Source organism: Nilaparvata lugens, chromosome X (genome assembly GCF_014356525.2).
Source record: "Nilaparvata lugens isolate BPH chromosome X, ASM1435652v1, whole genome shotgun sequence".
NCBI classification, from domain to species: Eukaryota; Metazoa; Arthropoda; class Insecta; order Hemiptera; family Delphacidae; genus Nilaparvata; species Nilaparvata lugens.
This window is the reverse complement of record NC_052518.1, coordinates 23204600-23216777: the sequence shown is the minus strand read 5'-3', so window position 1 is coordinate 23216777 and position 12178 is coordinate 23204600. Positions and strand designations below refer to the sequence as shown.

The 12178-nt window shown below is 34.9% G+C and overlaps 1 protein-coding gene across 1 annotated transcript; it reads left to right on the top strand.

Moving 5' to 3' along the window:
* Positions 1-553: 553 nt before the first annotated feature.
* On the top strand, positions 554-11814 carry LOC111055082 (protein takeout). Its single transcript, XM_022342250.2, has 6 exons — positions 554-981; positions 1991-2083; positions 3399-3546; positions 4912-5048; positions 7011-7160; positions 11231-11814. Exons 1-6 carry the CDS (start codon positions 888-890, stop codon positions 11380-11382), a joined length of 774 nt encoding a protein of 257 aa, XP_022197942.1. The 5' UTR covers positions 554-887; the 3' UTR covers positions 11383-11814.
* Positions 11815-12178: the final 364 nt, after the last annotated feature.

Genomic DNA, 12178 nt, shown 5'->3' with positions numbered 1-12178 from the left:
AAAAATATGTTTCAGACTGTTATCACCTTTTGCAACCCTTTCAAAAGAGATAAATTTCCATTTTCATTACCAAAAGGTAGATTCATTGATCCATAAAACAATAATTTCATTAATCTACGTAGTTATTATATTGATCAAATGATGAATTACAAAAAGGTTTCCATTGTTATCTATAATGATGATTGAAATTATTCAGTTGCCATCTCTTGCAACCATTACAAAAAAGGATTTATGTTCATTTTTAGGGAGTATTTTTATCTATTGACATATAGATAAAATTGTCACAATTTTATTGACAATTCACAAACATAATAGGCCTATATTGCATCTAGTACAGGAATTAACCATACTACTCATAGTACATTTTTATAATTCATTTTTTTATAATTCAAGATAAAATTTCAATAATCTCTGAAACTTTCAAGCAGCCAATATATCAACTAACCAATAGATTCCAAACAGGTTTCAACACTCTGTATACATTTGTAGTGACATCTGTATACATTTGAAGTGGGAGAGAACGTTATTTAAGCAGCAGGACGAAGCTACCAGTAATCCTTCATTGAGACCAGAGACCAGTTGCCTCATATATAATAAATAGCCTAGTCAAGCCGAATCTTGTTTCATTCAAACAGACATCTCCGCACTGGTCCTGTCTGAGTGGACATCCTCATAAACACCACCGATCTCTACACACGCGCTTTCCAACTTATTCATTTATGTTTCTTTTTGAAATTAATTGATAACAAAGTACAAACAGTTTCGGTCGTACATAAGTTTAGTATCCCACGATTATCTCAATATTTTTTTTTCAATAAATCTCACCATTGGGTGTATAACAACGTCAAAGCCTTGAAATCTATCAAGTCGCTCAAATCTAACGAAAAATGTTGAGGTACACGAATTTAGTTTTTCTTGTGACAATCGTTTTAATTGGTTTATCAACAGTGGCTGTCAACAGTGGGCCAGCACAAAAACTACGTAAGTAACCAGTCAATTTGCTTTCTATTTTGATTTATATAATCAAACCTTTTGATTGATGGCAATCCTAAATTGAGACTACATTTGTGATAAATTCTTATCCATACTATCGATATTTTTCAAACACTACCTACTAGCTACTACAAGATTAATATTTATTTAACTTCACTGCACGTGGCAAGTTTTTTATTACTTCCATTTTTATAACGAAACATTTATTTTGGTTTGAAATTGGATTTGTTATAAATTTGAAGCCTCGTATTGATATAGAGTATTTTGAAGTTTCACAGGCTCTTCTTAAATACTTGCAATAAAAAACTTTGTTAATGATTATTGGACGAGCTATCACTCCATGCAGACTTAACCTTATGAGGAGTAAGCCTGTACTTTTTATTTGCTGTTAATCCATGATCTATCGAGTGTAAAGCTTTATCTCAAAAGAAAATAAATAATACACATCAATTATTACAGAATGTGCCGACCAGCAAAAATTAATGTACGGTACTGTATTCATGTACAGTCAAAGTATGGATATACATCATAACATAACAAAACTTGACAGTAAAAACATATAATAATTCATACCTAGTAATAATCTGTAGAATATATTTATTTAATGTATTACTCTCAATATTTTTTAAGGAGACAGCTGGAATATATTATTTTTGCTCTCTTGTTTTTGCTCTTCTCAATATTGCTTCAGAAAAAACCAAACTATATTCTACATTCTAGCGAAATGTAGTGATTGCAATTTTATATGTATGTATTCAATCCCATTACAATGATACAATAAATTGTGATTCTTATTAGTTAACGAAAATCCAAATTAAATGCTGTAATTCACCCCGAAGACATTCTGCTACTGCAAATATTGACAACTGCCTTCTGTAGAGGATAGCTGATATCAGGAGCCCATATCTGATTTAGTATTAACTGATTTGATTGTATGGTAAGAGATGTTGTGGTAAATTGTGATTTCTGTAAATTGTGATTCCTTGTGATTTCACAGCAAAGCACTACAAGAAATGCAAAAGGAGTGATCCTGATTTGAACAACTGTCTAAAAGGAGCCATCAAGGGTATTCTTCCAGAATTAGTGAAAGGCAAGTAAATAAAGTTAAAATAAGAAGCGAGTTAACTAGCTATATACTATATTAATACGAAAGATGCATGGAATCCATAATGGGAAACATACGGGATATAAAGCTAATCAATTAACTTTACGGTATGTTGCCGTATTTCTCCTTAGTAAAAAAAGAAGCTGACACTGAATGATGATAAGAAAGTGTCTGCCAACTTCTATAGTAAGATTCACTTGAAACTGACATCCCTCACAAATATCTTCAATGCTTGGCATTCAATCAATACTGACAGTTAAATATTGAAGTTCATTGTAATAGAATGATACATAAGTCTAAAAGGAACCATGATAATATACCGAGAATAATGATACTGATAATAAAATATTTCTAATTTGATGATACTATTAATGAAAAACATCTTAATATTTGTTAGCTCATCGACAGATAAGCATGACCACTATAATATAGTAGTGATTTATCCATATTGATGATATTATTCAAGCTTGAAGGATAGCATTTGCATAGATAGTCTACCAATTGCATTTTGAAAAAGAAGACGAGAATATAGGCATTCAAGGTCTTCCACATCCTAAACCCTCTCGGTTCAGACAAATAAGACTATCAAAGACTAAAAGACTAGACAAAATAAGACTACAACGTTATACAGAGTTCGGCAATGAAACCTGATCAACACAGACTTCTAACATACTCCCAGTATAATCCCAATAAACTTCTAATTTTCTCGTAATATACTTATTATATAGGCACTCTTCACTCTTGATATACTCTATGAATACTTTTCATATTATACCCCTATTAATAGTAAACTCTCTCTATATACTCTCTTATATAAGCCGTCGGTCCCGATTACCTAAAAAGTAGTCGTCATCTCTCATCATTCCTCTAACTCATTAACCACGCATAAGCCTATGAGCTTATGTCGGCATCACCCTTAGTATTATACTCCTATATACTAATTCCACTCGAGCCGCCTCACAAATTTTTGAGCATCTTGTAGTGTCAGCTTCAAAGCCTACTCCAGTTTTGAAATGCCAGTTTTCAAATTAGTATTATCTTCCGAATTGCGATAACCTCTTACAAGACGCATTCTCGAAAGGAAATATTCTTTATTAGACGTAGTTGAACTCCTTACACTCTTATTCAATGTGACCGTTATACATCACTGTCACTGTCACTGAGCGTGTCATGTTCGATACAGTGAGACTCCTATTCTCATAAAATATTTATTGTTAATTGTACCAGCAATATTCATTTTTTTGAAACTCCATGGCGATTGATATCCATTAGTATCATTGATGTTGGTCTTCCTTTACAGGTATCCCTAGTTTGGGAGTGTGGCCATTGGATCCACTCAGCATTCAGAATTTGCAAATCAAGCAAGGATCAGGACCAGTCAGTATAGATCTCACATTCATCAACATCAACATGACTGGCATAAGAAGTTTAGATTTGAAGACTGTTGAGTGAGTTATTCAATTGTCTTGATCGATAATAGAATGATAGAATAGTATGCAAAGGAAATCCGAATTAATAATTAAAGTTTTCAATTTCCGAATATGAAATAGTTCAATAATTATCAACAAAATCTTCATAATAATGAAGTAGGCTATCTGTGAGCAAAATTTCTAAGAATGCAGGTTAAAACGAGAGTGAAAAACGTGCAAAAAATGGAATATTAAATATTTAATATAATAATATAATATTTAATATATTGAATATTTAAAATCACTTCACTTATATGGGCTACTTTTGTTCAAATTAATAAAAACTTTTAGTACCCTTTATTATGGGCTAATAAAGTACCCTTATATGGGCTACTTTTGTTCAAATTAATAAAAACTTGTAGTACCCTTTATTGAAAACTTTAAAATATTTTAAAGTTCCTAATAAATGGCACTACAAGCTGTTTTATTGTTTCTATTATTGGAATATTGTACACGTTTTGAGCAAGGAGTCTGCAGCGAAAGTTGTGGTAAATCGACTTCGGAAAAATTTCTTAGTCCAGTTTTCAAGAACGATGCACCAGTCCTGTTACCCACCTATTCACTAGTTACAAGCAGTATTTTCTATCAGTGAATATATTAAACAACATAATCATTGTATTGAACTTTGTTGTTGAGCATATTTTTTCTTTTCTTCAACGAAGGATGCTGCCATAAAATATGAAATGATCATATTATTATCGTTTCAAAAGACTCTTAGTCTGATATTGAGAAAAATGTATATCGGCTGAAGAAACCAAATCAACTTAAAAAAGCTGGTTCCTTATGAATTTATTGTAAAAGTAGCCCGTTAATGAATAATTATATAAAGTTTTGGGAATGTAGGGTAATTCTAATAAATAGATTTTGAAGATTTCCTTAGTACATATAAAGGCTCACAGGACCTTTAATCTATAAGTGCGTACAGACTTATGTGCCACGAAGATGCAGATTTCACTCCTAATCAGCTGACTTATAGTTGACTTATCAGCGGGCTTATTCTATCTGTATCTTACTGTTTCAGATACTTACAGATATAATAACAGCTGAAGAAAAGTGAAATCCGCGTGTTCGTGGCGCATGAGTCTGTACGCATCTTATTGCAAACCTTTATGACATTTTTATTATCATTATTATCTTTAAGAATACGCAAAATAAGTGAAAATAAAATAAAAACTTCAGTAAATCAGAGAAACTTTTTGAAATTTATTTACTGAGTTTGAAATTTATTACCTAAAATATATCAACAATCAGAATATAATTGAAGATTTTGCAACATCAAATTGATCATTGGTTTACTTGCTTAATGAAATGGAAATTGAAATTATTATTCTTTTTCAATTACAGTGCTAATTGGGACAAGTACAGTCTTGATTCTACTGGTGATTTGAGCGAGCCTATCATTCTAGAAGGAGATTACAAAATTGATGGAAAAGTTTTGATCTTGCCTATATCTGGAACTGGAAAATGCAAGCTCACCCTTGGTTAGTAAATTTTTTAATCTTCTCTCTCTTTCTCTTTCAATTTTTGTAAATACTACTCCCGAAGATTCTGAATGGTATGACATATATATATATATATTTTTTTAGCTTCTCCATAGGAAATTTCAACATTCAAAGTCTCTGAGTTCAATGAAACAAAAGAGAAAAACTTTCCCCATCTATATTATTTATCCTAAAAAAATATTTTTCTATTTACCAATCAATCAAATAATGTCTATAGTATTCATAAATAGTGCAAATGAATTCTTTCTTCGAGTGTATTCAAGTTGCACTTCTACTCATATTACTTGGTCATGAAGTGCTATGAGTTTTAGTTTGTGCATAAACTGTACTGTATAAATTAAATTATTGGTTCCATTCATAAATTAAGTAGCTATTGTATGCCACATAGCAAATATCATCACATCAACATCCGTTATAATAATCAACCGCATAGCATATTTATTACTCCTGAACAATAATGTTTTGCTTTTTCTTATTTCATGAAACTAAATCAACTTATCAATACAAAAAACACCCCGAGAAGTCATAATTTTCTTAAACTTTAATATCAGCACTACGCTTCTTCATTCACTGTACTAATAGTATTTATTAGTTTTTTTATTGTACGGTAAACGTGTGATCCTTCTCTTATGTTTCACATCCATTTTGTAGGGTGTAAGTTACGCATACAGAGAGCGTTCAGACGTCTCGAGTACTTATGGATACATATGGTACATATATATGGATATGGAGGCGAGACTAGACCACCCTGACCCCAGACCGTCCTCTGTGTGCAAACATCCGAAGGGCCCAATTATAATCTTCTGTGTTCTAAAAGACAAAGTTAGTCCTGTGAGAAAACTTCCATATTCCTGAAAACTCTTCATTCATGGGAAAAATGCAAGTAGGCCAGGATATTAAATTTTTTCGACCTGTTCCTACACTTTTCTATTGGATAAAAATCTGTCTTTAATGATATTTCGTTTCTCGACTAATACGTATAGTAGTTGGCTGTTCTTTTTTTATTTTGAACGACAAGTTATAATCTCAGTAATCACGATCTTTTCTTTTATCGTTTTCATTTAAATGATTTGCTTTTCTCTTCTTGCATGTGAAATATTGAAATCTATCAAGAGCATTAAACTTGAATTCGTGTAATTTGGTGTTTGGATTAATAAAACAATTTTTTTTAGAAATTTGAGCCACAACGATTTGCGAATAAACAAAATAATGAACACAAGTGTACAATCATTCAAGCACGAGTAGAAAACAAAAAAAAATACATGAACTCAACCATACTCTATAAATAATGTATATAGATAAGATGTGCTTATCATATTACAAGTAATTTGACTTATACATCATTGAAGCCCCGTTTCCATACTGGCAATTTACAATATCACAACAAAACGACAAGCTGTGCTAGCTTGATGAGTGAATTTTGTAACTTTGTCGTCTATTGTTTCCATTTCGGCGCAAATTGCATAGAAGTGGGTGCAATGACAACGTAGACGCTAACTTAGCACTAACGTGAGACCCTGCTCTAGAGACCTTGAGCACTATAAACATATATAAAAGTGACCAAGACTCACTTAATTTTGGGTATTTTCGGGAATCTGCCTTGAACATGTAGTTTTTTGGGGGTACTGGATCCAAATCCGGATACAGAATCACTCTATCTTTACTTATAATGAAGTTGGAATTTGAGAGAAAAGGTAATCAATTGTGAAATGAGAATCCGCCGCGCCACATTGGGCAGGCGCTAGAACAGCCGAGTTGAAATGTTGAGGATTATTTCCATTACTACAAGTTCCCGTCATTCATTCGATCATTATAGTCATGTTGAATTTGTGGTAATAGAAACGAGGCTTGATTGATCTATTACTTACTATTTCACTGCAATTGATCGATATCGATTATTTTATTCATTGATTGAGCAGTTGTATTATTGATTAATTGCAGATGACGTGACGGCATCTATGGGTCTCAGAGGCAAACAGATTATGAAAGAGAACAAAATCCACATGGATGTTCAAAAATTCGACTTCAGGTTCAACACCACCAGATTGCATCTCTATTTCGGAAATCTATTCAATGGCGATAAAGCCCTAGGTAAGTTTCATCATGGACAAGTAGCCTAATGGAGAATTATTAATGATTAATAAAATTGATTGTATATTTAATAATATATTTTTATATGTATATGTATATTTTTTGTAATAACGATGGACCCAATTAATGTATCAATGGTTTTCTGTACGATAAAAATCGTCGTAATTATAGCTTATTAAGTCCGCTGCTTTTAAAAATTGCGGTGAATTTCAGTTGCACTTTATTCTTTCCCGTTAAAAAACGGATGACACTACGTATTTTGCAATCGGCGGTAGAAGTGAGTGGTAGATCCATATTGGATTTCTCGTAACTGACGAATGAATCATGGTAGCCTCATGAAAATTTTACAGCACTGCCACTTAATTTGGAAGAAAGTACTCTAAGAATTTCAGCCTTTTCTTCCCATGTACATGATTATAAAAAAATAGTGTAACTTAATTTTGAGACAATCCTCGTATTTATAACCAGAAAATAGTAATTGGTTCCATTGTCATATATTAGTATTATTGATCATACTCACATCAGGTACATAGCGGAGAAAGACTGATCGCCCTAAATAATGAATCAGTAAGTAACTTGGTGAGAGTCATCGAATTAGTTTTCTCAGTTTTTTTTAAATCAGAAAAGAAGGTGTGATGTATGAGAAATGTGAACATAAACATAATTTGAGCCTAGGCTACTTCTTTTTCAATTATTTCAGAATCAGAGAATTAGAGTTAGAGTTGTGAAGACATGTTTGTTTCTTCCCAGAGAAAAGGAATTTGATATTTCTATTATAGTTTATCAATACTTACTTTTACTTTTTCGTGTCCGGACATTCTCAAAGTTTTCCAGCCCAGAAGTGGGCTAGGTCTTCTGCAGGTACATTCTCCCTCCAGAGGTCGTCAGCTGTGCAGTGAACAGGGCAGAGTGGGCACTGTGTGAGGTGGTAGATGTCCTGTGCCTCTCGCCACAGTCGCAGTAGATGTCATCCTCTGCTATGTAGCCCCACCTCGCTAGGTTGGTCTTTACAGGGGCCACTCCAGTTCATATCCTATTCAGCGCCCTCCAGGATCTCCATGGCAGACTGGTTCCAGTGGTCTCAGGTTCGCGGAGTGGGTACCAGTCTGGAGGTTCTGGCTGTGTGAACCTCATGAAACTTCTCCTGGACTTGAGTCGGCTGCGCGATGGCTCCAGCTGACCGTACATCATGTCTCTCATCGAAAGTCTGTTTGAACCTCTCCAAGTATTTGTGGTTGGCTCTTCTGATCTTGGGAGTGTTCATTCCTGCAGCTCTGTATAGTTTGTCAATGGGAGTTGGTTTCATGCAACCAGTTGCAATGCGACATGTCTCATTCAGGGATGTTTCAACCTTCTTTGTGTGGACTGATCGACTCCAGACAGGACAGGCATATTCCCCAACAGAGAAGCAGAGAGCCTTTCCTGATGTCAGAAGCACACTGGGGTTTACTCCCCATTGGCTGCTGCATAGCTTCCTGTTGATGTTGTTCCTGGAGTTGACTTTTGATGATGTATTATGACAGTGCTGTTTGTATGTCAGAGTTCAGTCCAGGGTCATGCCAAGATATTTTGGTGAATCAGTATGTTCCAGAGCCTTGCCCTCCCAGGTAACATTCAGTCTTCTCCTAGCCTCTCTAGATCTTAGGTGGAAGGCGCATACCTGTGTTTTCCCTGGGTTTGGTTTAAGGTGACTCTCCTTTTAGTAGGCTGATATTTCCTCCAATGCATGAGTCAGTCCTAGTTCCACTCCTTCAAAAGAACGATCTTTGACCAATATAGCCAGATCATCAGCATACAGGAAGTGGTGAGCATTGGGCGTGATGGGTGGTCATTTGTGTACACATTGAATGGCAGTGGTGCCAGAACGCTCCCTTGGGGGAGACCGTTCTTTTGAATTCTTCATCGGCTCTTTTTTCCATTCAAGCAGACATAGAATCGTCGGTTCTGAAGGAGGGTACGGATGGTACTTGTGAGGTGCATGTCTCCAGTCATCTTTTAAACCCTGGAGTGCAAGAGATTATGGTTGACCGTGTCGTATGCTGCTGTTAGGTCTATTAAAGCCATGCCTGTGACGACACCCTCCTCAAACCCATTCTCAATTTGCTCAGTGAGGTTTAATATCTGGCTTGTACAAGATTCACCCAGCCGGAATCCTGCCTGCTGTGGGATGAGTCTCCCCTCAAAGAACTGCCAACGCGCTGGAAAATTACATGCTCATAGAGCTTGAAGGGATGACACAGGAGCGAGATTGGCCGGTAGCTGGAGTCAGAGTCTGCAGGTTTACCTGGTTTCAGAAGTGCGATGACCTTTGCTCTCCTCCAGGCTTTGGGAAGGGACAGCAATGACAGGCAGCTATTAAAAAGGTTTAGGAGCCAATTTTCAGTCTCAGTTCCAAACTGTTTGATTTGTTCGGTGCAGATGTCATCCTCGCCTGTGGCCTTTCCATTCTTCAATTGTGTTATTGCTTTTTCCAGCTCGTCCATTTGGATGGGCTCCTCCAGTAATTTGGGGTCTGGCTGTTCTTGTTGCTCCATTTTAAACTTCTTTGCACGGCCCTCTGTCTTTTCGTTCAGGAGCAACCAATGTGCGACTTGGTTTGCTGTTACCTTGCCAGAGTGTGGAGTTGTTCCTCTGTCGCCACTGAGTTTTTTCAGAAGGTTCCAAACGATCTTGCCCATATGTGTCATGTCCATGCCCTCAAGGGTCTCAATCCACTTTGCTTGTCTGGCTTCACTTGTCATCAGCATGATTTGTTTTCCAAGTGCAATGGTGTCATCCTCATAGCGTTGCTGGTATTCTGCAAGTGCATCCTTCATTTCAGTTGTTATGCCCGGGATGTATCGTTGTCTGCATCCTCGTGGGATGTGTTTGCATGACACCTCTCTCAGGCACTTCACAAACCTATCATAGTTCTGCGGGGTTGGTGGTATTTCAGCCACAGCCTGGTCCAGGTCGCTGCCGTAGGTTTTGTGTGGAATCTCAGCAACTAGAGTCATTCCCTGGATTCGAGGTCGGGCAATGTTTTCGTCCCTGTGTGTTTCTTGTAGGCACAGTGCATCTATTTTCTGTTTTGAACTCTGTTAAGAACTTTGGTATATAGCTTGTTAAGTGCTTTTTGCTCGCATGGAGGCTCCTTCTGTGTCTCCCAGTTTATCAATAATAAATTAAGAAGGTAGCCTACCACATAGGACAACCATGAGTGGAATCACAGTAACTACTTTGTCTACAGTTACTGTAGTGTGTAGTTCATAATTCTTATTGATTACTGTATTCATATATATATAACCAATAATTATTTGAATAAGATATTATAGGAACATGGAATAATAGCTATGTGAATAAGATTATTTTGATAATAAAATGAATAGGATGGTAAAAACAAAACATTTTGAAACTTTTATTATTGCATTAACATATATGATGGTGGAAATCAATTGAAATATAAATTTGATAGATTCAAGTTGCCACTTTTATGAAACACTACAGGCTGAAGATGTGTTGCTATTAAATCGATAACGGAATGTTCAGTAAGGAATAAAAACACTTGGAAAACTCGAAACGGTTTAAGACATTATTGCAATAGTCCAAAGATATAATGCAGAACTGAAATGATGTATTTATTCTACATTACTCAATCTACCTTTAGAAATAAATTCGTTGATTTTTTTACTGGGGTTTGAACAAAACAACTAAACTACTTAGTTTGTAATACCCACCTCTCCAGCCCGAAATGGGAGTTTGGCCCCTAAAACATTTTTTATTTAGAGTGTAAGAGATTTGGAGTTTGCTTTGACAAACTGCTTAGCATAATGACTTCGCAAGAATATTTTCACAAGACTTTCCAGGTGTGGGTATACTTAGCAGTGAGGTGTATTTAGACTGTATTGAGAGGGAAAGAGACTGTACTAAGGTGTATTAAGACTCTCACAGCAGACAAAACTTCAACTCAATAATAACTAGGTAATAGTGTACCGGTATAAAATAAGGTGGCGGCAATAATTTTCAACAAAGCAAGCGCTGCTAATTCAAAATTCATTTCAATTTTAAATAAACAACATTTTTTGTTTCAGGTGACAATATGAACACATTTCTGAACCAGAACTGGAATGATATACTCAAAGAATTGAAGCCTGCCATTGAAGAGGCGTTGGGAGAAGCCTTCCGCGAGATTTCGAATAGAGTATTCCTCAAGGTTCCTTTCAACCAGATTGTTCTGGACTAGAGCAAGCCTCTCAGCTCCGTGAATTCAACCTGCTATCCTAGAATTTCACTTTATAATTTAATAAAAATCATCACAACGTTGCCAGACAACGAAATACTGTGAGACGCAGACATCATTCGAAAGTCCACCTTTTTCAATATTTTATGTGCTCTACAATCTACATTATACCATGAAAAATCAATATCATACTAACTTTGAACTTCTTATGATTTTTATTATACGAATGAGTTGCAAATACTATCAATGGTCGTTACAAATAGGCTTGCAGATTGCAGCCTTCCTACAGCCTAATCCTACATAGTTCATGACTTTCTTTCAAATTCTCTTATCCTGTTTCTAAAAGGCTGATAAATTATAAAGTATGTAATAATTCAATGTGATAATGCTTCATTATAATTACAGTACTGTAATTATTATAATCATTTATCTCGAAGTTTCTCTCGTGTTTGAATGATAGTTCGAATAAAGATCAGTTTACATTATCAATATTAATTTATAAGATTATTTAAAAAGATATATATTATAGTTATTGCATTGGGAAATTTTTGGAAATCCTCCTCTAAATCTAAGTGCATTTGAATTCTGATTATATTCTTCCCCACGATTACATATATTCAACTATCAATGGAACAAATTTATTACTTATTAAAAATTAAATTTAAATAAAAAATTAAATTAAATTAAATTTATTTACTTATTGAAATTTATTAAATTTCAAATTTATTACTTTTAAGTGTTTCTAAGGACATGGCAATAGTTTTAATTTTTCTACTATTGAAAAACAATTATTTTTCCA

Bases quoted from the DNA above. Each gene is read 5' to 3' on its own strand.
- LOC111055082 (XM_022342250.2), top strand. From the start codon at position 888: ATGTTGAGGTACACGAATTTAGTTTTTCTTGTGACAATCGTTTTAATT. The intron at 3,547-4,911 runs GTGAGTTATTCA...TTTCAATTACAG, and splicing joins TTAGATTTGAAGACTGTTGA to TGCTAATTGGGACAAGTACA. The intron at 7,161-11,230 runs GTAAGTTTCATC...TTTTTGTTTCAG, and splicing joins CAATGGCGATAAAGCCCTAG to GTGACAATATGAACACATTT.